This window comes from Hirsutella rhossiliensis (assembly GCF_020360975.1).
Source record: "Hirsutella rhossiliensis strain HR02 chromosome Unknown scaffold00006, whole genome shotgun sequence".
NCBI classification, from domain to species: domain Eukaryota; kingdom Fungi; phylum Ascomycota; class Sordariomycetes; order Hypocreales; family Ophiocordycipitaceae; genus Hirsutella; species Hirsutella rhossiliensis.
In genome coordinates, this window is record NW_025408672.1 from 2,931,668 (window position 1) to 2,952,891 (window position 21,224).

Consider the following 21,224-nt stretch of genomic DNA (forward strand, 5'->3'; position numbering starts at 1 on the left):
ACTTGCATTCGAGAGCTGGCGAAGCGCTATCCTGTCATCAAGCCTCAGAGTCGCCTGCGCTGCGTCGGCCATATGCTCAACCTAATCGTCAAAGCCCTTCTCTTTGGGTAGGGTGTCGGCAAGTTGGAGAAACAGCTTTGCGGCGCGTCTGAAGTGGAGCGTTTTGAAATCTGGAGAAAGCATAGCTTCGTCGGTAAACTTCACAATTTCTGTGTTTGGGTAAACAGAAGTGACCAAAGGCGGGAGCAGCTGAAACGGTATATTTTGCAGGCTTACGAGGAAGGCAGCATTGAACTGCTCTACACTAGAGTCCTGGTCGACGGCGGAATCCGCTGGAACTCTGCATATGCAATGATTCAGAGGGCGGTCAAGCTCCGTCATGCGATTGATCTGTTCTTCCTCAACTATTGCTACGGTGGCGTAGGGTACGACATTTCGCAAGACGTACTAACCCCACAAGATTGGATTGACTTGCACCATTTTCTCGACATCTTGAAGCCTTTCAAAGATCTGACAAAACGCATGGAGGCCGAGCCAACAAAGCTGGCCTGGAAGGATCACATGGCTCCTTCATGAAACAATTGAATCATTCGATGTCCTCTTCAAAAAGCTCCAAGAGGCCGGAAGATTTGCCGATGACCATCCCGACGTGGTTTCAACGTATTATTCCCACGCAATCGATGCTGCTCGCATCAAGCTAGAAGAGTACTTCGGCCTTACCGATGCCACCCCAGCTTATCGGTGCGCTGTCGCATTGCATCCGGCGAATAAGTTTGCTTACTTCGAACTTGGTGGAGTCACAACAAGCAGTGGATCAGTGAGGCAAAGAGCGTGGTTCAAGAAGTTTTCGCAGAATACGAAGACGCATACATGGAAGCGGACGCTGCGGACCATGAGGAGGCTTCGTCGCTGGCCCTAGGAGAAGTCGTCGCTGATAAGGCTGGCGATGATCTCGTCGCCCTTGACCCACTCCAGGAAGCTCGCAAACGCCGACAGATGCTGGCTGAGCTTGCGGCGTCCGGCAAGGGAAGGAGGAAAAGAGCGAGACTAACTTCTGAGCTCGACGAGTTTATGGCTAGGAATAACAAGGCTGATTCGGAAGTCGAAGATCCCTTGCAATGGTGGATCTGTCATGCGGCAGACTACCCAGTTCTGTCGCAAATGGCTTTCGACTTGTTCACTTGTCCAGCAATGAGTGCTGAATGTGAGCGGGTTTTCTCTCAGACCAAAAGGTCATCACGGATGAGCGGAATCGCCTCAGCTCCAACACCGTGGCAGCTATCGAATGCCAAAAGCACCTACTTCGATCTGGCATGCTATCGTAGTCATGCTCGAGGAGCACTTTTTTTCCCCTCGTCCCAAGGTCACAGGCGGACAAGATATAGAGATCACTCAAGCAAATCGGCTCCCGGAGTCAAGTAATGTCAACCAACCAAGTAAAGCACAGCCATTTCTTCGAGTAAACCAAGTCGAGTAAACGGATCCTTCAACCAAGTCAAGTAAGGGTGTCATTTTCTGCTTTACTTGGTTGATGGACACACTGGGACCAACAGGCTCTTTTCTTTTTCTCTTTCTTTTTTGGCATACAATCCTAACCACCACTCCATTCACCATGGCCAAGAACAGGTCCAAAATCCAAGGCGCGTGCTAACAAGCCTGTCTCCGGGGCCGCAGCCGCAGACCCAAGCATCAAATCCACCTCGAGAGACTTGCCGGCGAAGAGGACCAAGTGCAGAAGGAAGCAAAAGCCCCCGGCACCCAACATGGCTCGCCGCAGCAACAAGTCCGGGCGCAATGCCGAGGCTGGCAAGTCGTCAACAATCACCAAGTACAACATGGAACTGTCCAAGCAGCGCCTCGAGGAAAAGGGCTTCCATCCTGCCGTCACGACCAAGTCTCACGACGAGCTCCTCAATCTCGGCGGAGCAATGATGCAAAGGCACCGGCATCGACCGACCCGGGACCAGTTCTTCAAGGGAGAGGGCGACACCAACAGAGCCGGCTTCGTCCAGCCCCGGCACCTCACCAGAGTCAGTACCTATGCTCCCACCCTGCTCAGCGAAGCGTCACTTACTCACATTCCTCGCAGGCATTGCTAGTTATCAATAAACATCTCGATGCCGGCCGATTCGACGACCAGGCGGCCGGCGCTGCCACGGAGAACACACTGGCCCGCCTCCTAAACACCGCCCACATTGGAGGCCTGGTTTCTGAATTCATCTTCGCCAACGGGTACAAGTCGGTTCATTCCGTTGCCCTCACATCAACTCAATCATGGGCTGCATTGGTTGCCGGCACCGTGAGTTGTCCCGACCCCCTCTGGCCGCCCCTCGAAGCAGAGCAACATTAACAAGCACGACAGAGAATCTGGGACTTCCTCGCTGGCAAGTTTTGCGCCGATGGCCCCGCCCTGACCTTTATCGCCGTCACACCCGAGTACACGGTGGGCGAATTCAAAGACGCCGAAACCAAGGATCTGCACGGGCTTGGGGCCGACAACTCCCAGTCGAGCTGGTTTGCCGAGGCAATGGCGGCGGAGACGGACATCTATGTCTCAATCAGTCAGCTGCATCACCAGCTCAGCAAAAGGTGCAGACACGGGCCTCAACTGGGCGCTCTGACCGAAGAGCTCGTCAAGTACACCCGGCAGTTGTCAGACGTCAAACGCATCCACGAGTCGAACCAGTTCAAGTCCAGTCCCCAATGTCAGCTCTTTGACCCCCCGGCCTACTTTGCTCTTACCCGACTGCGCCAAATGAGTATGCTTTCCCTCCACCCGACCGACCCTGGCCGCAGCTGACCAGTGGCTAACATGGAAGCAGTGAACCAGATCTATGAGAAGCGAGCCACCATCAGGGTGCTTCACTTTCAGAAGACACCTTATCTGGATCGGCGCATTCTCGCCGTCATTCTGCGCTCCTGCCACTATGTCGAGATGATTGGCATTTACGACTGCCCCCTGATTCACTTTGGCGATGTTTTATGCCTCCTGGATCTCATCCACGAGATCAATAGCGAAAGGCGAAAGAAGGACCTGCCTCTGATCAAGGCTTTCGATTTTTTCCCCAGATTCCACGGCGGCATGCCCTACCAAGATATCAGGGCCCAGACATATGGTCTGACCTGGGGCCCGGACAGCCTCGAAATTGTCCAGCGCGGCTTCTTCGGCATCATTCTGAAGGCTTTCATGAAGGCCGGAGCCATGCAATTGGATCTTCTCTTCACAAAGGGGCAGGCGTTCTGCGACTTCCTTTACAACGTACCCAACTACACGCTGGCCGTCGTCTCATTCCTGGACGCTCTTCACCGCTACGTGGACTTGCAGCGCCGCAGAAACCCCACTAAGAATGAGCTCAAGCAGACGGTTTACGACCTCCTCAAGCCGGTGCGCATCGGGCTCGAGGATGTCGAAAACGACTGGCCGCGCTGGTATACCGGCATTATGGGCAATCACCTTGTTTTCTGCTCTTCGTGCGGATACAAAATGCTCCAAGAGTTCTTCACGGCTCTTTCTCGAGTTGGGCGGCCGCTCACCCGAGTGTGTGCTGGTTGTCTGCTCCAGCGCCGATTGGATTTGGAGCCCGATCACCTCAAGGGGGAGAAGAAGCATGTCCTGGATTCGCTTTTCCCCAGACACGACGGATTACGGTTCAACAAAGACGCGTCGCTTGGCCAGGGGGCTCGAGGCCTGATTAGGCTGGAATCGACCGTGTCGAAGCGGCCCTCGGCCCCATTAGTTACCGTCAACGACGATGGAGAGGAATACCTGCCGCACTATCTGGAGCCTCTGCTACGAGACAACAAGATACACTTTGATTCTCTGCAGGGCCTTCCTGGCCTGGGAGAGCTGGTCGGAGACGGGGCGTTGGCTAAGAAGAAGTGGACCCAAGCGATGGACCGGTGCCATAAGCTGGACATGTACTCGAGACTGGTCCGGCGTGTTCGGGAGGAGAGCGGTGACCCCAAGGGCAACCGGGGGCCCAACCCGAGTGAAAGAAGAATCGACGGAGGCATGCCTGATCATGTCGACGAGCGCCAGCCTCCGAGACAGCAGGGAAACTCGGGTCAGCGTTTGAGCCACAGCTTCTCGAGCGTGGTGGGACTCGAAAAATATCTCTACGACAAGGGCTGGCTGTGAAGGGGAGGCATGAGTCGAGGGAAGGGGGCTGTGAAGGCCGATGGACGAAAGAAGCTGTGAAGTCTGCAGGGATGGGATGAGGCCCATGAGGGCATGGAATCATGGATAAAGCTTTGGCAGTGGGTGCGAGCAGGGCTGCTGGATGAACTTGGAGGAGACGAAGCATGCTGCGAAGCGATGGACCGACAAAAATTGGCGCTGCGTTGGCAAGTTGGAGAGAACTGCCAGTAAAACCCCTAGGAAACTCACAATCTGAATTTGAAAGCGGCAGTGCTGTGGAGGAGGTGCATTTTCAACGTGATGAATACGCGCTGCGACGTTGTAAAGGTTAGGAGGGTATCACGTGACGTCGAGGTGATTTCAGGCCCAAAGTCGACTGGTTCCAACACCAAGGACCTCGATCCCCCAGCCAAACCCGACAACCGCCCGCGATGGCCTCGTTATTACGCGCATTTTCGCTACCTGCGCGAGCCTTGGGACACGGAGGGGCTGCCCTCCGGCTCTGGTCAACAACAACAAGCTGGACGCCGTCGTTGATGGCGGGCGCGACGGGCTGGCTGGCTCCGGTTGCGAGGACGGTTGGCGGGGGAGTGATGCAGCAGACGCGGGGAATGAAGGTGCACAGCTCGGTCAAGAAGAGGTGTGAACACTGCAAGGTCAGTTTGCGCCTGGACGTCCCCTTTTACCGAAGGGGGCGCATACCTTTCCCTTGACGAGCACTTACCTAGAGAGAGATTGCTGACTGGAGCGCACAGGTTGTCCGGCGGAAAGCGGGCAAGCGACACAACGGCTACCTGTATATTATCTGCAAAGCGAACCCCAGGCACAAGCAGCGGCAGTCGTGAGTAGCCCCGACGGCGAGCAAGACGACATGTCCACAGACCGCCCGTTCACACCTGGATCACCCACTGTATACTACCGTCACGCGGCGGGCGATGGGCACGAAGCAGATACGTGGAGGGCGGAAGCGACATGAGCATGGCATCACGCCTAGACAGGAGCACGGCGACGGCGTAAAGATGCGATCGAATGGATGAGGAAGAGGCGCAGGAAAAGGGATCACGGAATGTACCACTGCGAGAGCTACATGCCCCCTATATACCTCTCCATGCTCTCCCACTGCGTCTTCCCCGTGGACAAGAGGTATCGAATGTGAGACTTTGCACGAGGTCAACGAATCTTGTCGACGCTTCGAGAGATGGAATGGAAAGGCGGGGGGGGGGAGGTGACTGACGAGGTCCTTTACGTGTCGATGGCGCTCAAACTCGTCGCGGACGAGCTTGCGGGTTTCGGCCTTTGTGGGCGCATGGGCAATACGGGTAGTGCCTCGTAGGATGGCGCGGTAGAAGGCGATGACCCTGGTGCGCTGTAGAAACTGCCCCTTGTGTTAGTGCTGTGGGGAGAGGGGGCGGCGCGTGAGGTGAGTGGCGCGGTACGTGATCGAGGCTCAAGGCGCCTTGGAGACGGCGGCGGGTGGTGGTGGCATGGCCACGGGCGAGGATGCGCGAGAGGCGCAGCCGTCCAGGGGTCATATGAAGTGCTTCGTCGTTGGGGGAGCTTGTTGTCGTTCCCACGAACAGGCCGATGGAACAGGCCGGTGGTGTGGACGGCCGATGTGCAAGGGGGGAGGACTGGCGAGATGGGTTCGGCCCAACTTCGGATCTGGAGTGTCCGTGTGCAGGGCCGGTACTTTGTACAACTCAGTGCCATAGAATTCAAGACGCGTAGCAAGCATATCGGAGCCCGTCGCCTGCATCACTACTCGCTGGGTCTCGAGGCAACACCCCCCCCCCCCGTGGTATCCTTGGAGAGACTCGGGGCGGCGTTGCGAGGGAGGGCTGGCTGGGCGAGCATGGCCACCACCCAGCCGTCGGCAAATGTACCTGCGGGCAAGGCAGCATCTGGCCGCCAAGCCAAGGCAGAGAGCGCCATTGAGCGAGCCAACACGATGAGCAACGCGGCCTTTGTCGAGGAGCTTATACGACCGAGGTGAACCGCCACGCCCCGCCCTCTCGCCCCTCCCTGCCACACGCCGCATGGTGAAGACACGAGAGAGAGAGAGAGAGGGAGAGAGAGAGAGAGAGACTTCAAGGCTAAAGAACGCGGGCTAACGTTCATCATTCAGCCAGGACAGCAGCTGGCCCGAATGGACCCATCCGCGGACCGGGCTGCGGTACGGGCTGCGGGTGCTGCGGGCCGGGGATCTCAGCGGCGGGCAGATGGAGGCGTGCTTTGGGCTGGTGCAGGCGACGAGCGGCGACGACTACCGGGCGTCGGCGGGCGGGTGGCGCCCGGCGGCCAAGAGGAGGGAGATGGCGTCGCCGGAGCTGCGGTACGTGCTGGTGGTGCAGCCGGGGGCGGGGGGCCGCGAGGGCGACGGAAGGGTGGCGGGCTTCACGTCCATGATGGCGACGTTTGAGGGCGGCGAGCCGGTGGTCTACTGCTACGAGATTCACCTCGAGCCGGCTCTGCAGGGGTGGGTGTTTTCCCTCTCCGGTTTCCCTCTCCCCTCGGGCCATCCGTCTCTCTCTCTTTCTCTCTCTCCCCCTCTCTCCATCCCACCCACTGACCATCAACGACAACAGCACGGGCCTGGGCAGGCTGCTCATGGGCCACGTGGCGCGGGCGGCGTCGCGCATCGAGACGGTGGGCAAGACGATGCTGACGTGCTTTGCGGCCAACGGGCGGGCGCGGCGCTTCTACCAAGGGCTGGGCTACGGCGTCGACGAGACGTCGCCGCGAGAGCGGAGGCTGCGGGGCGGACGGGTCGTGGTGCCCGACTATGTGATTTTGAGCCGGCCGACGACGACGTGTTTGTGAATGGGTGTGTGAGCTGGGTGGGAATGCTGGTGGGATCGATTGGCCTCGGCTGATGATGGCACGCCTTGGCGGCATGATAACTCATCCATGGCGGATGGAAAAACGCGGCCCCCGTCAGCCCCGAAGCCCCGCCCGTCTGCCGCCCAGGCCCGCAAGGCATACACGCGGTTTCCCTTTGGCAGGTCCGGCAACAAGCAGCACTTCCGCTTCTTCTTCTTTCCCGTCTCTGCCCCTTCTCGGGCCCTTGCTGCCCGCATACAGCCCTGCAGATATGCACATGCAGATATGCACATGCAGGCACGCGAGCTATTCTCGTCGCCCCCCGCGCTGAGAATTGCAGCCGCAACCTCGCCTAACCGTCCTCCCGGCTCACCCACCACCACCACCACCACCACCATCCCAGGGGCGGTGGCTGCTTACGTACAAACAGTAATAAGACGCAGACGAGGCAAGGATTCCTCGTCGACGACGCGTCGCCGGGTCCTCCTGCGGGACCGCCCCCCCTGTCCGCGTCCCCACCCCATTGGGTGCCTCGTGTGGAGTTTCTCTCTTCTGGCGTCGCCCAGAGTCACCAACCGCCTGATTGTACATGGAAAATTAGGCTGCCGTTACGAACAAGTCCGGAGCTGAGTCGCCAAGGGAAAAAATGTCTTGTCCTGCGAGCCGTGCGTGCCATGTGGGGGCCAAGGCTCGAAACTGCACAATAATTAACCATTGCCCCCACCTCCCCTTGCTCTTTCGCTCTCTTCCCTTTGGAGGCCCTGTGATTTTCGCGGCTCTTGCTTCGCGGCATTCACACACACACACACACTCTCTCTGCGTCTCTCGCTCTGTCTCGCTCTCTTCTCAATCGCTCTCTATACATCTCTCGCGAGTGTTTCCTCATTCCTCAATCAAGACTCATCTCAGGCCCCGTCCATTGCCGTGACTCCATCTACAGCCACATCGACATCTCAGCCTCATCCTCATCCTCATCTTTAACCTCGACTTCAACCTCCTCGTCACCACCATAATGGAGCATCAACAACATCAACCCCAGCCTCAACCCCAGAATCCGGGCCAAGACACCCCGAAACAAGAATGGCAGAGCAACCTCTTCAACTGCGCGCCCTGCGGCACCTGCCTTCTCAGCACCTGCCTCCCTTGCATCCGTATGTTCACCCTCCGTCACCACCCGGCGCATTGACTCGTTCCCCTCCCTCTTTCTCCAGTTGCCCATTTGCTGACCGCACGACACAACAGTCATCGGACGCACGTCGGGCCGCATGAGGGATCCTTCCATGGAGACCTACGAAGACCTCAACAGCGAGTGCATGATCTTCAGCGCCATCCACTGTCTTACCGGTTTCGGCTGGGTGTACGCTCCCCTCCTCTCTCTCTCCCCTCTCTTTTGCATGCCTCTTCCGTTTCTTCTTCATGCCCTCTTCCGTCAGCTCCTAAGCAGCGCAGACCCCTCGCTGACCGGGCGAGATTCACAGCTACGCCATGATGAAGCGCGGCGAGATCCGCGACGAGTACGGCATCGAGGGCAGCGACTGCTCCGACTGCTGCGCTAGTTATTGTTGTTTATGCTGCGTTTTGATTCAAAGTGACAAGGAAGTCAAGTTGAGGACGGCCGGTCAGAGGCCCATCATGCAGGGCTACCAGAGTCAAAAGGAGGGCATGCAGATGCCGGCCCCTGCCGGCCAGCAGCAGCAGCAGCAGCCCATGATGAAGCCTGAGCACCAGCCTGAGCTCCAGCAGCAGCAGCCTCAGTTCCACCAGCCCATGCAGCAGCAGCCCATGCAACACCCGGGCATCTAACGACGAGCCACGACTCGGGCCCTTGCCCCCATCACTTCCTCTTGGTTCACTTGGCTTAGACACCATGCATGCCACGACGCGGGCAACCCCTGACAACCAGGATAGATCTTGACTTTGTATCATTTTTTCTCATATATCCCTTTCAATGAAACCCCATGATAATGTCTCAATACGCTTCCCCTGTCCCGAAACTCCAATTCGCAAATTCAAGCGACCGTGCTAGACTTGTAGATGACTCCCTTTTTTTGTGTTGCACCCCTCTGACCTCCCAAGGCCAATGCAGGTTGGCTTCCAAACAATCACGCATACAGTTTCTTCTCGTATGCCTCCATGTTGACGTTGCCCTCGACCTGAGCGCTTGAGGTGCGGAGCTCGAAGCGTACCGTGCCGTCGGCAGTGCGTTCGTGCAGCTCCGCCAGGCTCTTCATGCCGCAGTCCTGCATCGAGTGCTTGAGGCCGGCAGCCAGGTACGGCACAAACTTACCGACCGAGCCCCGGTGCGCCACGGCTCCCGACACCCCCTGGGCCACCAGGACGCTGTCGCCCTCGGAAAAGTACCGGGCCGTGCCGGCATTGCTCTTTTGGCTGTCCTTGCCGCCGCCGCCAGCCTTCTTGTCTTGCATGGCGTCGATGCTGCCCATGCCCCGGTAGGCCTTGACCAGCTTGCCTTCGCGGGAGACAAACGACGTGCCTGGGGACTCGGTGGTGCCAGCTAGGAGACCGCCCATCATGACGGTAGAGGCGCCCAGGGAAAGACCCTTGACGATGTGACCAACGTTTTGCACGCCGCCATCGGCGATACAGGGAACACCAAACCGGGCAGCAAAGTGGCTGACGGAATAGACGGCAGCGGCCTGGGGACGACCGACGGCCATGACCTCTTGCGTGATGCAGGCGGAGCCACTCCCCATGCCAATCCGGATCCCATCGACGCCGGCCGCGATGAGAGACGCGGCCTGCTCACGGGTCACGACGTTGCCGCCGATGACGTCGATCTTGGGGAACTCGGCCTTGATCCACTTGATCATGTCGATCTGGTAGAGGCTGTTGCCTTGTGAGCTGTCGAGGATGACAATGTCGAGGCCGGCATCGACGAGCTTCCTGAGACGGTCCTTGTCCTCGGGCCGCGTGCCGATGGCAGCGGCGCAGATGAGCTGCTTGCTGTCGGGCAGCTTGGATGCCAGGGGAAAGTGCTGGTTCTTGGTCAAATCGGACCGGGAGATCATGGAGACGAGGTTGTGGTCCTTGTCGACGATGGGCAGCTTGCCCTTCTTGGACTTGGCAAGGATCTTGTTGGCCTCGAGAAGGGTGACACCGTCGGGGGCAGTGGTGAGGTCTGTCACCATGACGGTGGAGACTGGGAGGTCGAGGTCGTCCTCGAACTGAATGTCTCGGTTGGTGACGATGCCCAGCAGCTTGGAGCCGAGCCTGCCGTTTTCTTACAGTCCTCTGTCAGCACTTGAGACGATACAGGGGGGAGATGAGGTGAATCTGGGAAGAACATTGTCATAGTAAAAGGTGTCCACATGAAGAAAAGTCTTCTATACGGCGGAACGAAAGTTATAAAATTAAGGGTGATAATCATGCAATGCAATAGACGGTAAGAGGGGGGACAGGTACTGACCGGTGACGGGAAAGCCGCCAAAGCCCCATTTCTCCTTGAGGGCCTTGGCCTCGCCGACGGTCAGGTTACGGTCGATGACGACGGGGTCGAGGATGAAGCCGTTCTCGTAGCGCTTGACCATGCGGACCATGCCGGCCTGGGCCTCGGGAGAGCAGTTGTGGTGGATGACGCCGAGGCCTCCCTGCAGAGCCATGTGGATGGCCATCTCGTGCTCCGTCACCGTGTCCATGGGAGACGAGACAAAGGGCGTCTTGAGGGTGATGCGCTTGGTGATGGGGGAGTCGAGCGCCACCTCGGAGGCGGGGAAGCCGATGTAGCCCGGCATGAGCAGGAAGTCGTTGTAGGTGAGGCCTCCATGCTTGGTCGTGTCCATGAGCTGGTGAATGTCGAGCCCATCGGCCGTCTTGTACTCGGCCAGCGTCTCAAGCGCCTTGCTGTGGTCGAGCAGCTTGGCGCCTGAGCGGACGGTAGCGGCGGCCATTGTGAAGGTGAAGGAGGAGGGAGGGGTGGTTCCGAGGTCGAAGACGTGCTGGAGAAGCCGATGAGGATTGTCTTGAGTGATCGACTTGTCGGGCTTGGATCACACGCTTCTTCCCGTAGAAGCAGAAGAAGAAGAAGAAAGGGGGGAAGAAAAGAGGATTTTTTTTTCTACCGCGCAGGACGGACCCTTGGCGGGGGACTGAATCGCACGAGTTTGCGCTAGTGGCGGGGCACTCTGCAAGTCAAAAACTAGGGCACCTCCTCAGTGGTGCTTCCACTGTTGCTTTTGACGAGTCACCTACAGCAGCACAAGGGTGATGAGTCGAAAAAAGGATGGCATCACGGTCGCCAACTCGCCATAGAGACGGCAACATATTGCGGGCAGCGGCCTGGCATTTTTTCTTTTCGTGGGAAGACCGCGTCGTCCGTCTCTCGACCGAACGGATACTCCGCGCACTGGTGCCGCCGAGCTGATTCAACCAACCAACCGATCATGATTGCACAGTGGGATGGTTGAAAGATGCAAGCCATGGCAAAGACGTGTCCGGTCATTAATAAAGTGTTATGCTTATTCCTCGACCGCATCTCGTCAAGAATCAAAGTAAACGCTGGCCTCCACCTCATTGCCAGAATCGCTTCCCAGCTCCATCTCCTTCCATGCCGACTCAATGTCCACCTCAAAGACACAACCATCGTCTCTTGACACCCGAATCAAGTGTCCCGGCACCGGCTGGCCCCCGATGATTGCCTTCAAGGCCTGCCCAACCGGAGTCGCCGCTGACGCTGAGATGTAGACGCCTAGCATTGTTGTCAGTGACCGCCCTTCCAAGCATCGTCCTCAACACCTACCGAGAATCCCAAGGGCTTTAAGTCGTATGTTCAGTGACACGGTTCCTCTCTCATCCTGATGGATGCTGCTAGCCATCACCCCTGCGCATCCCGTCATTTTCCCCACCAATCCGAGGTTAGAAATCCATCCGCCCTGGTACTTCTTGCCGTTGAAAGGAGTCAAGGGAAAGGCGCATAGTATCTCGTAGCCTCGTGTGTCGAGCGACAAGCTCAGCAGTGAGTCCAGCTGCCCAACCCTCGTGGGCGTCGACACTTTGCCTGTTGTGTGAGCACGGATCACATAGTCGACAGACGGTGCTGTTCCTGGAAAGCACGCAAGGGGTATCAGCTCCGCCAGCGGTTGCGCAGAGACATTGAAGATGCCCAAGATCCCGGTCCTGAAACCCGATGTTGCTGCATAAACTCATTAACACTTGCTGTTCAGACCGTTTGTAGTCTCGACTCACCGTGATGACTCCCGACTTTGAGGAGTAAATCATCGTCGTATCCGGCATAGGGATGGATGGACCTTCCCAGGGCGCTTGGCCTAAATATGATAGTCTTGCCCTTTGGCGTGACGCCTGTCATCTGCCCGATTAGGCCCATGTCGTGCTCCCCCGGAACGTCGGTCACGTAAATCGGACCACCGCTGACGCATCTCGCCGCAGCATGAAACCCCGAGTAGTCGTGCACCGTCTGAAACATATCCCAATCAGGCAGCACATTGAGAAACTGCGTCAAGATGCTGTTGTGCGCGTTCGTCCACACGTGCCACGGGTGAGACGCAGGGATCTCAGGGAAGAAATCATCCGAGTTACGCACCACCAACGGCGGTCGATTCTGCAGCATTTGAGAGTGAAAGAGGGCCTGCGGTATTTGCGACATGCACGAAATGGCCTTGACGCCAAAGTGTCGAAACGAGGCCGACGACCATACGTCCAAGTACTTATCGATGAGCTCTCGCCGGACAGACGCGTTGACCCAGGTATCGATGACAAACTGGGCATCAGTCTTGACCCCGTCGATGCCTGCTTCAGTCAGGAACCGATAGAAGTCGCCGTAGAATCTCTCCACGTCTTCCTTGGCAACCACCGTTCTTGGACCGCCGAGGGGGAGATTCCGGCGTCTAGAAACCTCGCAGACTGCTTCGACGGTTTTATATGTCTGAGCAATCTTACCCTCGGGGGAGATGCCGCCCCAGTAGCCCAGGAGAGCATGCCAGACGGCAATGTGCTGAATGTCAGGATATCGCTGGCGGATCCGCGAGACCAGTCCCTTCAAGCCGTTGGGGAATGCCTTCCGTTCAGCCTCAAACTCCAACCAGGCGTACTGGAACTGGCTTTCACCTTTGTAATCGATGGATTGCCAGTTGTCGTCGATAATGAGGCTTGTGATGTTGATCTCAGACTCGACCAGCTTTTGCACTGCATGCAACACTTTCTCTTCCGTGAGCTTCTGCCCGAGGGCATTCCAGGTACCTTGACGGCGTCAGTCAGACTCAGAGCCATAGACGGGCAAGGCAGGCAAACAGTATCCAAGCCCATCAAACCAGTTCTGCTGCCATTCCAAGTTGGCATCCTTTTTTTGCCATTCCGACTCTTCGTAGACTTCTTCGGTCGCCGTTCTCGCACGAGTGGCAAGGTCCCGGGCGTGGTGCATCACCGCCGCAACGGCCTGCTCAAAGTCGTGGCCTTGCGATACCAGTATGATTGCCTTGCCTTTTGTGGTTTCATCGTTTCGGGCCTAGCAGAATAAGTATTCGCATCCACCAACATGAATTGCAGTCGTACATGTACTGAGACGCCGCCTGTATCGGTATTGCGGAAGGTTGTCAACGCACTACCGAGCTCACTGAAAGCAAGAAACACGAGACTTTCTCCCTTGGAGCTCAGGAAAGAGCACAGGATGGCGTCTTTGTCAGGGGCGAAGTGGGTTTTGCCCTGCCGAGGAGCGAGCCAGGGAGACCAGACACGTACGAGCGCAAACCATCTATTTGGCATCAGTTGTACAGAGCTGGCACACATTTCAAACCCTTGGCGAGTTATGACATGACGCATAAGCAATGGTTGTCCATGGGAAGGAGAGGAAGAGGTCAATGGACACGAGATTGAAAGGGTCGAAAGGGAAAGTGAGAGATACGAGAGGACCAGAGAACGTCGCTGGCTAGCAGGCCTCTGTGAGCTTACCTCAAATATGAGCCCCAAGGTGTACCGATTGCAGTGTCTGCAAATGCAGATTCTTCGCTCGTTGCTGGTGGAATTGCAACCTCTAGAGACCAGAGTTGGGTTAGGGGCGAGTGGCTTGCATGCGATGATACCTTCCAGTCGTCGTTGAGATCCGGAATCAAACTTGGAAGAACCTCTGATGTTGAGGAAGAAGAAGTAGCCACAACTAGGCCGTCGTTCAAGCCACTTTCATCTCGGATCCATCGCCAAGAGTCATCCTTTCCGTTGCGGAACTTGAAGGTGAATTGCATGGACGTCGCGATACAAAGGGAACAGGTGAAATAGAGCCTTGTTCTTGAACCGGGCAAGGTTTGAAGGGCTTGAGGCTCTGGTCCAGCATTGATAGGCGCAAGGACGGTTTCTGTCCACTCGGCTTCGTCCAAGGAGAGCCACAAGGCGACCTCCCACCCGTCTTCTTTTCGGGGTTGCGCGACTTCCAACACGGCCACGAAGGTCGTCTCGCCAGGTCCGACTGGGGTCACTTGGCCCAGTGGAGGGTGACTTTGAAGCTGCAGCTTCATCTGTCCGGACACAGAGGCTGGGGCCGGCTTCTGCTGGGACATGTATATCTGCTTAAATTCTTTTGCAAAATCATACTTGGCACTGTTGGCAGTCGACATGGCTGACTCTTGGTGGTCGGTTTGCCTGTGTCGCCCGGCTAAGCGCGCGAGCTTACTCTCCAAAACGAGAAGATGGGAAATTTCAGAGAAACTTGGTATTGAGCTGTTTCATGGAGAAGCACGACGAATGGCCGCAGAGAGCCATGCCGTTGTAGTTGCGTCTTTGAATGCATGCTTGTGGTGGGCTGGTGGCGCAAAGGACGGAGGTCGTGGCGTTAGTAATCAAAGCCCCTCATTGGCCACAGCCCTCGGGGTACTTTGTAGCAAGTACAGTCGCGGAGACGGCCGGAACGGCAAAAAGTCGACACCTGGGACTTCAGGCCACCAAGACCCCCGTAAAGCTTCTAGCCGAGCGTGCTCCAAACATTTCCACCAAACCACGCAACCATCGCCCCCCAGACTCTCCCCATGGCGTCCCGCAGGCTAGCTTTGAACCTCTCGCAGGGCCTACGTGCCCGTGCTGGTCTGTCGGCCGCCTCTGCCTTGAGAAGAGGCTTCGCGACTCCCTCTTCTGTCGGCAAGACTCAGACCACGACGCTCAAGAACGGATTGACCGTGAGCACCATCTCCGGCCGCCCAATTGCCTCGGCCAGCACCGCGCCATTGCTCCTCTGACACGTTAGCTTTAGGTCGCGACCGAGCATTCACCATGGGCGCAGACATCAACAGTTGGCATGTGGATCGATGCCGGCTCGAGGGCCGAGACCGACGAGACGAACGGAACCGCGCATTTCCTTGAGCACCTAGCCTTCAAGGTATTACCCGTCCTCCCTTTCTCCGAGAATCGGGCATGGACTGTGATTCTAATAGTTGGATGAACAGGGCACCGCAAAGCGATCGCAGCACCAACTCGAGCTGGAGATTGAGAACATGGGCGGCCACCTCAACGCCTACACGTCGGTCAGTGTGCTGCGGAGAAGTCTTGGAGATCCTCGCTTACCATTTCACAGCGCGAAAACACCGTCTACTTTGCCAAGGCCTTCAACTCCGATGTTCCCCAGTGCGTCGATATCCTGTCCGACATTCTCCAGAACTCGAAGCTCGAGGAGTCGGCCATCGAGCGAGAGCGCGACGTGATCCTGCGCGAGTCTGAGGAGGTCGAGAAGCAGCTCGACGAGGTCGTTTTTGACCATCTTCACGCCACTGCTTTCCAACATCAGCCTCTGGGCCGCACCATCCTGGGTCCCCGCCAAAACATCCGCGACATCACCCGGACGGAGCTGGTCAGCTACATCAAGAACAACTACACGGCCGACCGCATGGTTCTCGTCGGCGCCGGCGGCATTCCCCACGAAAAGCTCGTTGAGCTGGCCGAGAAGCACTTCGCCGGCCTCCCGGGCAAAGGCCCCGAGAACCACGCCTACCAGCTGTCCAAGCAAAAGGCCGACTTTATCGGCTCCGACGTTCGAGTACGCGACGACACCATGGGCATCGCCAACGTTGCTTTGGCAGTCGAAGGCGTCAGCTGGAGCTCGGACGACTACTTCACGGCTCTGGTCACCCAGGCCATTGTCGGCAACTACGACAAGGCCATGGGTAATGCCCCTCACCAGGGCAGCAAGCTCAGTGGCTTCGTCCACAAGCACGAGCTGGCCAACAGCTTCATGAGCTTCAACACCAGCTACAGTGACACCGGGTATGCTTGGACGTGATTGGTGTCGTGCTCGACATGTTTGCTAACAGACCCCGTAGACTGTGGGGCATTTACCTGGTCACCGACAAGCTCACGAAGCTGGATGACCTAGTCCACTTCGCCATCCGCGAGTGGATGCGACTCTGCACCAACGTCAGCGAGGCTGAGGTGGAGCGCGCCAAGGCCCAGCTCAAGGCTTCCCTCCTCCTATCTCTTGACGGCACGACGGCCATCGCCGAGGACATTGGTCGTCAGCTCATCACGACGGGCCGTCGCATGATGCCTGGGGAGATTGAGCGGAAGGTGGATGCCATTACGGAAAAGGACGTCATGGACTTTGCCAACCGGAAGCTCTGGGACAAGGACATTGCCATCAGCGCCGTGGGAGGCATCGAGGCGCTGTTTGACTACCAGAGGCTGAGGAACACTATGAAGCCCAAATTTTGAGGTAGAGAGCGGGTTGACTGAAATGCGAAGACGAGACTCGGGTATAGAGTGTACGAGATATCGTTGACAGGCCTAGTGTACCATATAGTAGCTCCTCTTGTCCAAGCTAGGCACCGGGCAACTCGTGGGAAGCGATTTATTTTGTATGGGGCAGACCATGCTGGCGAGCTGAACTCATCTCTGACGAAGGATTTGCCAATAGCAGTTCAGCTCGAGACGCGAAGGCGCGCTCTGTGCAGTCACATTGCCATTCTATCTCGTGGTATTTTGCCGCCCTGCCTGCCCCCTTGGGGCCCGTTCAACGCCGAAAACGCCAGACCTTTGTCAGCTCCTACCGCCCACGTTTTGTCCAAGACGCGCCAGACCAGGGATGGGGACCGATACCTAGCCGTCCTCGGCCATCTCCTCATCTACGTCGTCGCCAAAGACGTCCTCCACCGTCCCTCCCTCGACACCGTCGCCGCCCACATCCTCTGGCTCAGGCCCCTGGATGCCCTCCATTGCATCTCCGCCCTGTTGCTGACCATCATCGTCGTCGTCATCGTCCATGTCATCGCCTTGATCGCCCTCCCACATTTCCTTCAAGCCCCAGCTCGTGCCGCTCAGCACGAAGCGCTCGCTGGGTAGCCGCACACCCCACTCGTTGGGGACAATCCTGGGCAGCGTGACCTTGTTCCGCTCGCGGGCCAGCTCCTGCATGTACTCCTTGCTGATTCCGCCGCCGGAGCTGCCGCCGCGGAACTGGTACGACAGGCGCGCGCTGATGGCAAGCTTGACGGCGTTGGCGGTGATGGCAGCCTCGCCGGGGGCCGTCGCGATGGCGCCCGACGAGGCGGCGGGCTTCGAGCCGGCCTGCGTGACGTGGGGGTCGCCGGAAAGGTGCAGCGCGTCGCTGAGAATGGACGAGGTGTGGCGGTAGGCGAAGTCGAGGAGGAGGAGGGGGACGCGCTGTTCGTAGGCGGTGACGCCCTGCGAGGTGAGGAGGAGCTCGACGAGGCGGGCGTCGCGGGGCCGGGGGTCCGAGGCAGTCGTCGGCTGGGGGGCTGGTTGGGCGGCTGTTGCTGGGGCGGGCTGACTTGCAGTCGTGGTCTGGGTGTTTGGGACCGTCTGGGAGGCATTTGCTGAGGAAGCGCCGTTTGTCTGCGGCTGGCTTGAAGCCATGCCGGGCCAGGTCGAGCTGCGCGCGCTGCCCTGCCCTGCCTTGAAGCAACGAGGGAGCCAACCACGGTTGAGGACTCCTCGGCTCGGGGGTGGGCGCGTCGTTGAAGCCGAGCTGGGGTGGGCGATGGCGATTGGGATGCACTCGCCGATGCGGATGCGGTCCAGAGATGGCCAAAGTAATTACGTACTGTTCGCGTCGTTCACCAGGTACGGAGTACAGTACCGCAGACTGTCGAGAGCGGGACGCCTGCGGCTACGGCAAATTGTTAGTCCGAGGGGGAAGCGCCGGCCGCACAGGCCACAGCTTAAATCCCAAGGGACGGCCAATCGGGCTCGTCTGAAATGGTGAGGTCGCCGTTTCTTACTGTACCGTGCAGAGGGGGAGGAGGGGCAAAGGAAAAGACCGGCCGAGGCCACGGCAAATGCTGACATGATGACATCTGCCCCCCACCGTGGCCGTCAGCTCTCTTGTGCCCTCAGTGTTTTGAGTCACTCGAGCGCTTCCCTCTTTTAATTGATTGTCCAGTTCTGCGACGCTTTGCTTTATTCTAGTCACACGTCTTTTGCTTTGCTTGACACGCCAAGCACCAAAAAAATGGAAACCGAACTCCCCCTGCCGTTCCTGGTCAGTGTCGCCATCCCGCCGGGCCTTGCCAGTCTAGATGGCCTGAGCCGTGAAGAAGTGTCAGTGCTCGGCAACCCGTTCCTCGAAGCAACGCCCAACGTCCAGGACAAGCTCGCCCGCTTCTTCAACCGCCACAACTACGAGTTCCACGCCCACGTGGATGCCACGAGCCTCGACTCCTCAGACGACGTCGTTGCGCTGCTGGACCGAGGAGCGCGCAGGGTCTTTGTGGCACCTCAGGCCCTGTCGCAGTATGCCGACTTCGGCGCCCGCGTCCTCCCCGTCGTCTCCAGGCCTGATCTGTCTGCCGCCTCCAAGGATGGCCTGCTGATCAAGGACTTCGATGCTCACGCGGCCGACTTGGACACGTTTGTCCAGCAGGCTCAGAGCGCCAAGATCAAGAACTTGTATCTCAAGCCCGTGGCGCGGGCCGACCCGGCAAGCTTCATCGCGGTTGCGCGCAAGTGCAACGCCATTCCCGTCTTGCCCTCCACGGCCCTCACGACGGAAAAGACGGATGCTACGAAATTGCCTCTGTCCAAGGTCATTGCAACCTTCTGGACGTCTGACCGCCCAGATGGCCTCGTCCCCACTGTCGTCACAGATGAATCGGGCGTTGCCCTCGGCCTCGCCTACTCGAGCCAAGAGAGCCTTCTCGAGGCTCTCAAAACTCAAAAGGGCATCTACCAGAGCAGGAAGAGAGGCCTGTGGATCAAGGGGGCCACCTCGGGCGACACCCAGGAGCTCGTTCGCCTGTCTCTGGATTGCGACAGCGACACTCTCAGGTTCGTCGTCAAGCAAAAGGGCCGTTTCTGCCACCTCGAGCAGTTTGGCTGCTTTGGGGACCTGAGGGGCATCCCAGCCCTGGAGCAGACCCTCCAGTCGAGAAAGCTGTCGGCTCCACAGGGCTCATACACGGCACGGCTCTTCTCCGATGAGAAGCTGCTGCGGGCCAAGATCATGGAGGAGGCCGAGGAGCTCTGCAACGCCAACTCTCCCCAGGACGTTGCTTTCGAGGCCGCCGATTTAATCTACTTTGCCTTGACCAAGGCCGTTGGTGCCGGCGTGAGCTTGGCCGACATCGAAGCCAACCTGGACGCCAAGCATCTCAAGGTGACGAGGAGAACGGGCAACGCCAAGGGCAAATGGGCTGAGAAGGAGGGCATCCAAACCGCCCCAGCCGCCCCAGCCAAGCCCCAGCAGGCCGAAAAGGCCCAAGACGGACGCATCGTCATGCAGAGGATCGACTCGACAAAGGCCACCGAGGCCGAACTCTTGGAGAAACTGAAACGCCCATCGCAAAAGTCGCCTGAGGCCATCCTCAAGATCATCTCCCCCATCATCGAGGACGTGCGCAAGGGCGGAGACAAGGCTGTGCTGTCCTACACTCACAAGTTTGAAAAGGCAACGTCGCTGACGACGCCCGTCATCAGAGCGCCGTTCCCCAAGGAGCTGATGCAGCTGGACCCCGAGACCATCAAGGCCATTGACACGTCGTTTGACAACATTGAAAAGTTCCACTCGGCGCAAAAGGAAGACAAGCCGCTCTCGGTCGAGACGATGCCCGGCGTCGTCTGCGGCCGCTTTTCCCGGCCCATTGAGAGGGTGGGCCTGTACATCCCCGGCGGCACGGCGGTCCTGCCCAGCTCGGCCCTGATGCTGGGCGTGCCCGCCATGGTCGCCGGGTGCAAGAAGATCGTGCTCGCGTCGCCGCCCCGGGCAGACGGCAGCATCACGCCCGAGATTGTCTACGTGGCCCACAAGGTCGGCGCCGAGAGCATCGTGCTCGCGGGCGGGGCGCAGGCCGTGGCGGCCATGGCCTACGGCACCGAGAGCGTCAGCAAGGTGGACAAGATCCTCGGGCCCGGCAACCAGTTCGTGACGGCGGCCAAGATGCACGTGAGCAACGACACCAATGCCGGCGTCAGCATCGACATGCCCGCCGGCCCCTCCGAGGTCCTCGTCATCGCCGACAGGGACGCCAACCCGGCCTTTGTCGCCTCGGACCTGCTGTCCCAGGCGGAGCACGGCGTCGACAGCCAGGTCATCCTCATCGCCATCGACCTCGACGATGAGCAGCTCCGCGCCATCGACGACGAGGTGCACAGCCAGGCCACGGCGCTGCCGAGGGTCGACATTGTGCGCGGCTCCATCGCCCACTCCGTCACCGTCCTCGTCAAGACGATCGACGAGGCCATGCGCATCAGTAACGAGTATGCCCCCGAGCACCTCATCCTGCAGCTCAAGGACGCCCCCCGCGTCGTCGACCAGGTCATGAACGCCGGGAGCGTCTTCATCGGGGAATGGACCCCGGAGAGCGTGGGCGACTACTCGGCCGGCGTGAACCACTCGCTACGTATGTTTTTTTCTCCCTCCCTCCCTCGCTCTCCTGTCCCTCTTCTGTTCCCACCTTGAAAAGAGAAACGCAAATGACGCCTGGTGGCTGACCCTTTTGCACTCGCAGCGACCTACGGCTTCGCCAAGCAGTACTCGGGTGTCAACCTCGGCTCCTTCATGAAGCACATCACCTGCTCCAACCTGACGGCCGACGGGCTCAGGAACGTCGGCTCGGCCGTTATGCAGCTCGCCAAAGTGGAGGAGCTCGAGGCGCACAGGAGGGCGGTGGAGATTCGCATCAAGCACATGAACAAGCAGTAAGGGGGGCCATTGCCTCCCTTTCGCGATGGAGCAATGTCATGCAATGAGTAATTCGTACATACGACTACACATTAACTGTACAGGGGGCTTCTGAGCCCTAGAGGCGCCTTTCTTGCAAAGGACCAAATGTCAAATGATGCATAACCGCGCTTGGCCCTTTGT

General features: G+C 58.5%; 9 protein-coding genes across 9 annotated transcripts; 5 read left to right on the plus strand and 4 right to left on the minus strand.

The window, feature by feature from the left end:
• Positions 1-1,763: 1,763 nt before the first annotated feature.
• On the plus strand, positions 1,764-4,138 carry HRG_06549 (Ribosomal protein L36; the record flags this gene model as incomplete). The annotated part of the gene is made up of 4 exons (XM_044865020.1): positions 1,764-2,030; positions 2,090-2,299; positions 2,363-2,759; positions 2,823-4,138. 4 exons carry the CDS (start codon positions 1,764-1,766, stop codon positions 4,136-4,138), a joined length of 2,190 nt encoding a protein of 729 aa, XP_044719960.1.
• A 1,083-nt stretch (positions 4,139-5,221) lies between these two features.
• HRG_06550 (complex 1 protein (LYR family) domain-containing protein) lies at positions 5,222-5,670 on the minus strand (the record flags this gene model as incomplete). Its single annotated transcript, XM_044865021.1, has 3 exons — positions 5,222-5,296; positions 5,373-5,513; positions 5,575-5,670. The coding sequence occupies 3 exons, from the start codon at positions 5,668-5,670 to the stop codon at positions 5,222-5,224; spliced, it is 312 nt and encodes a 103-aa protein (XP_044719961.1).
• A 416-nt stretch (positions 5,671-6,086) lies between these two features.
• HRG_06551 (acetyltransferase (GNAT) family domain-containing protein) lies at positions 6,087-6,958 on the plus strand (the record flags this gene model as incomplete). Its single annotated transcript, XM_044865022.1, has 3 exons — positions 6,087-6,127; positions 6,264-6,614; positions 6,724-6,958. 3 exons carry the CDS (start codon positions 6,087-6,089, stop codon positions 6,956-6,958), a joined length of 627 nt encoding a protein of 208 aa, XP_044719962.1.
• Positions 6,959-7,970: 1,012 nt separating this feature from the next.
• Positions 7,971-8,761, plus strand: HRG_06552 (PLAC8 family domain-containing protein; the record flags this gene model as incomplete). Its single annotated transcript, XM_044865023.1, has 3 exons — positions 7,971-8,109; positions 8,201-8,315; positions 8,437-8,761. The coding sequence occupies 3 exons, from the start codon at positions 7,971-7,973 to the stop codon at positions 8,759-8,761; spliced, it is 579 nt and encodes a 192-aa protein (XP_044719963.1).
• A 299-nt stretch (positions 8,762-9,060) lies between these two features.
• HRG_06553 (IMP dehydrogenase / GMP reductase domain-containing protein) lies at positions 9,061-10,866 on the minus strand (the record flags this gene model as incomplete). Its single annotated transcript, XM_044865024.1, has 2 exons — positions 9,061-10,199; positions 10,386-10,866. 2 exons carry the CDS (start codon positions 10,864-10,866, stop codon positions 9,061-9,063), a joined length of 1,620 nt encoding a protein of 539 aa, XP_044719964.1.
• Positions 10,867-11,454: 588 nt separating this feature from the next.
• HRG_06554 (raffinose synthase or seed imbibition protein sip1 domain-containing protein) lies at positions 11,455-14,169 on the minus strand (the record flags this gene model as incomplete). The annotated part of the gene is made up of 9 exons (XM_044865025.1): positions 11,455-11,663; positions 11,715-11,782; positions 12,008-12,107; positions 12,161-12,425; positions 12,516-12,926; positions 12,990-13,171; positions 13,223-13,436; positions 13,484-13,682; positions 13,880-14,169. The coding sequence occupies 9 exons, from the start codon at positions 14,167-14,169 to the stop codon at positions 11,455-11,457; spliced, it is 1,938 nt and encodes a 645-aa protein (XP_044719965.1).
• A 777-nt stretch (positions 14,170-14,946) lies between these two features.
• On the plus strand, positions 14,947-16,618 carry HRG_06555 (insulinase (Peptidase family m16) domain-containing protein; the record flags this gene model as incomplete). The annotated part of the gene is made up of 5 exons (XM_044865026.1): positions 14,947-15,093; positions 15,168-15,293; positions 15,361-15,438; positions 15,489-16,174; positions 16,231-16,618. The coding sequence occupies 5 exons, from the start codon at positions 14,947-14,949 to the stop codon at positions 16,616-16,618; spliced, it is 1,425 nt and encodes a 474-aa protein (XP_044719966.1).
• Positions 16,619-17,002: 384 nt separating this feature from the next.
• On the minus strand, positions 17,003-17,779 carry HRG_06556 (transcription initiation factor IID, 31kD subunit domain-containing protein; the record flags this gene model as incomplete). Its single annotated transcript, XM_044865027.1, has 2 exons — positions 17,003-17,091; positions 17,143-17,779. 2 exons carry the CDS (start codon positions 17,777-17,779, stop codon positions 17,003-17,005), a joined length of 726 nt encoding a protein of 241 aa, XP_044719967.1.
• Positions 17,780-18,374: 595 nt separating this feature from the next.
• On the plus strand, positions 18,375-21,062 carry HRG_06557 (histidinol dehydrogenase domain-containing protein; the record flags this gene model as incomplete). The annotated part of the gene is made up of 3 exons (XM_044865028.1): positions 18,375-19,545; positions 19,594-20,760; positions 20,869-21,062. The coding sequence occupies 3 exons, from the start codon at positions 18,375-18,377 to the stop codon at positions 21,060-21,062; spliced, it is 2,532 nt and encodes an 843-aa protein (XP_044719968.1).
• Between the last annotated feature and the right edge of the window lie 162 nt (positions 21,063-21,224).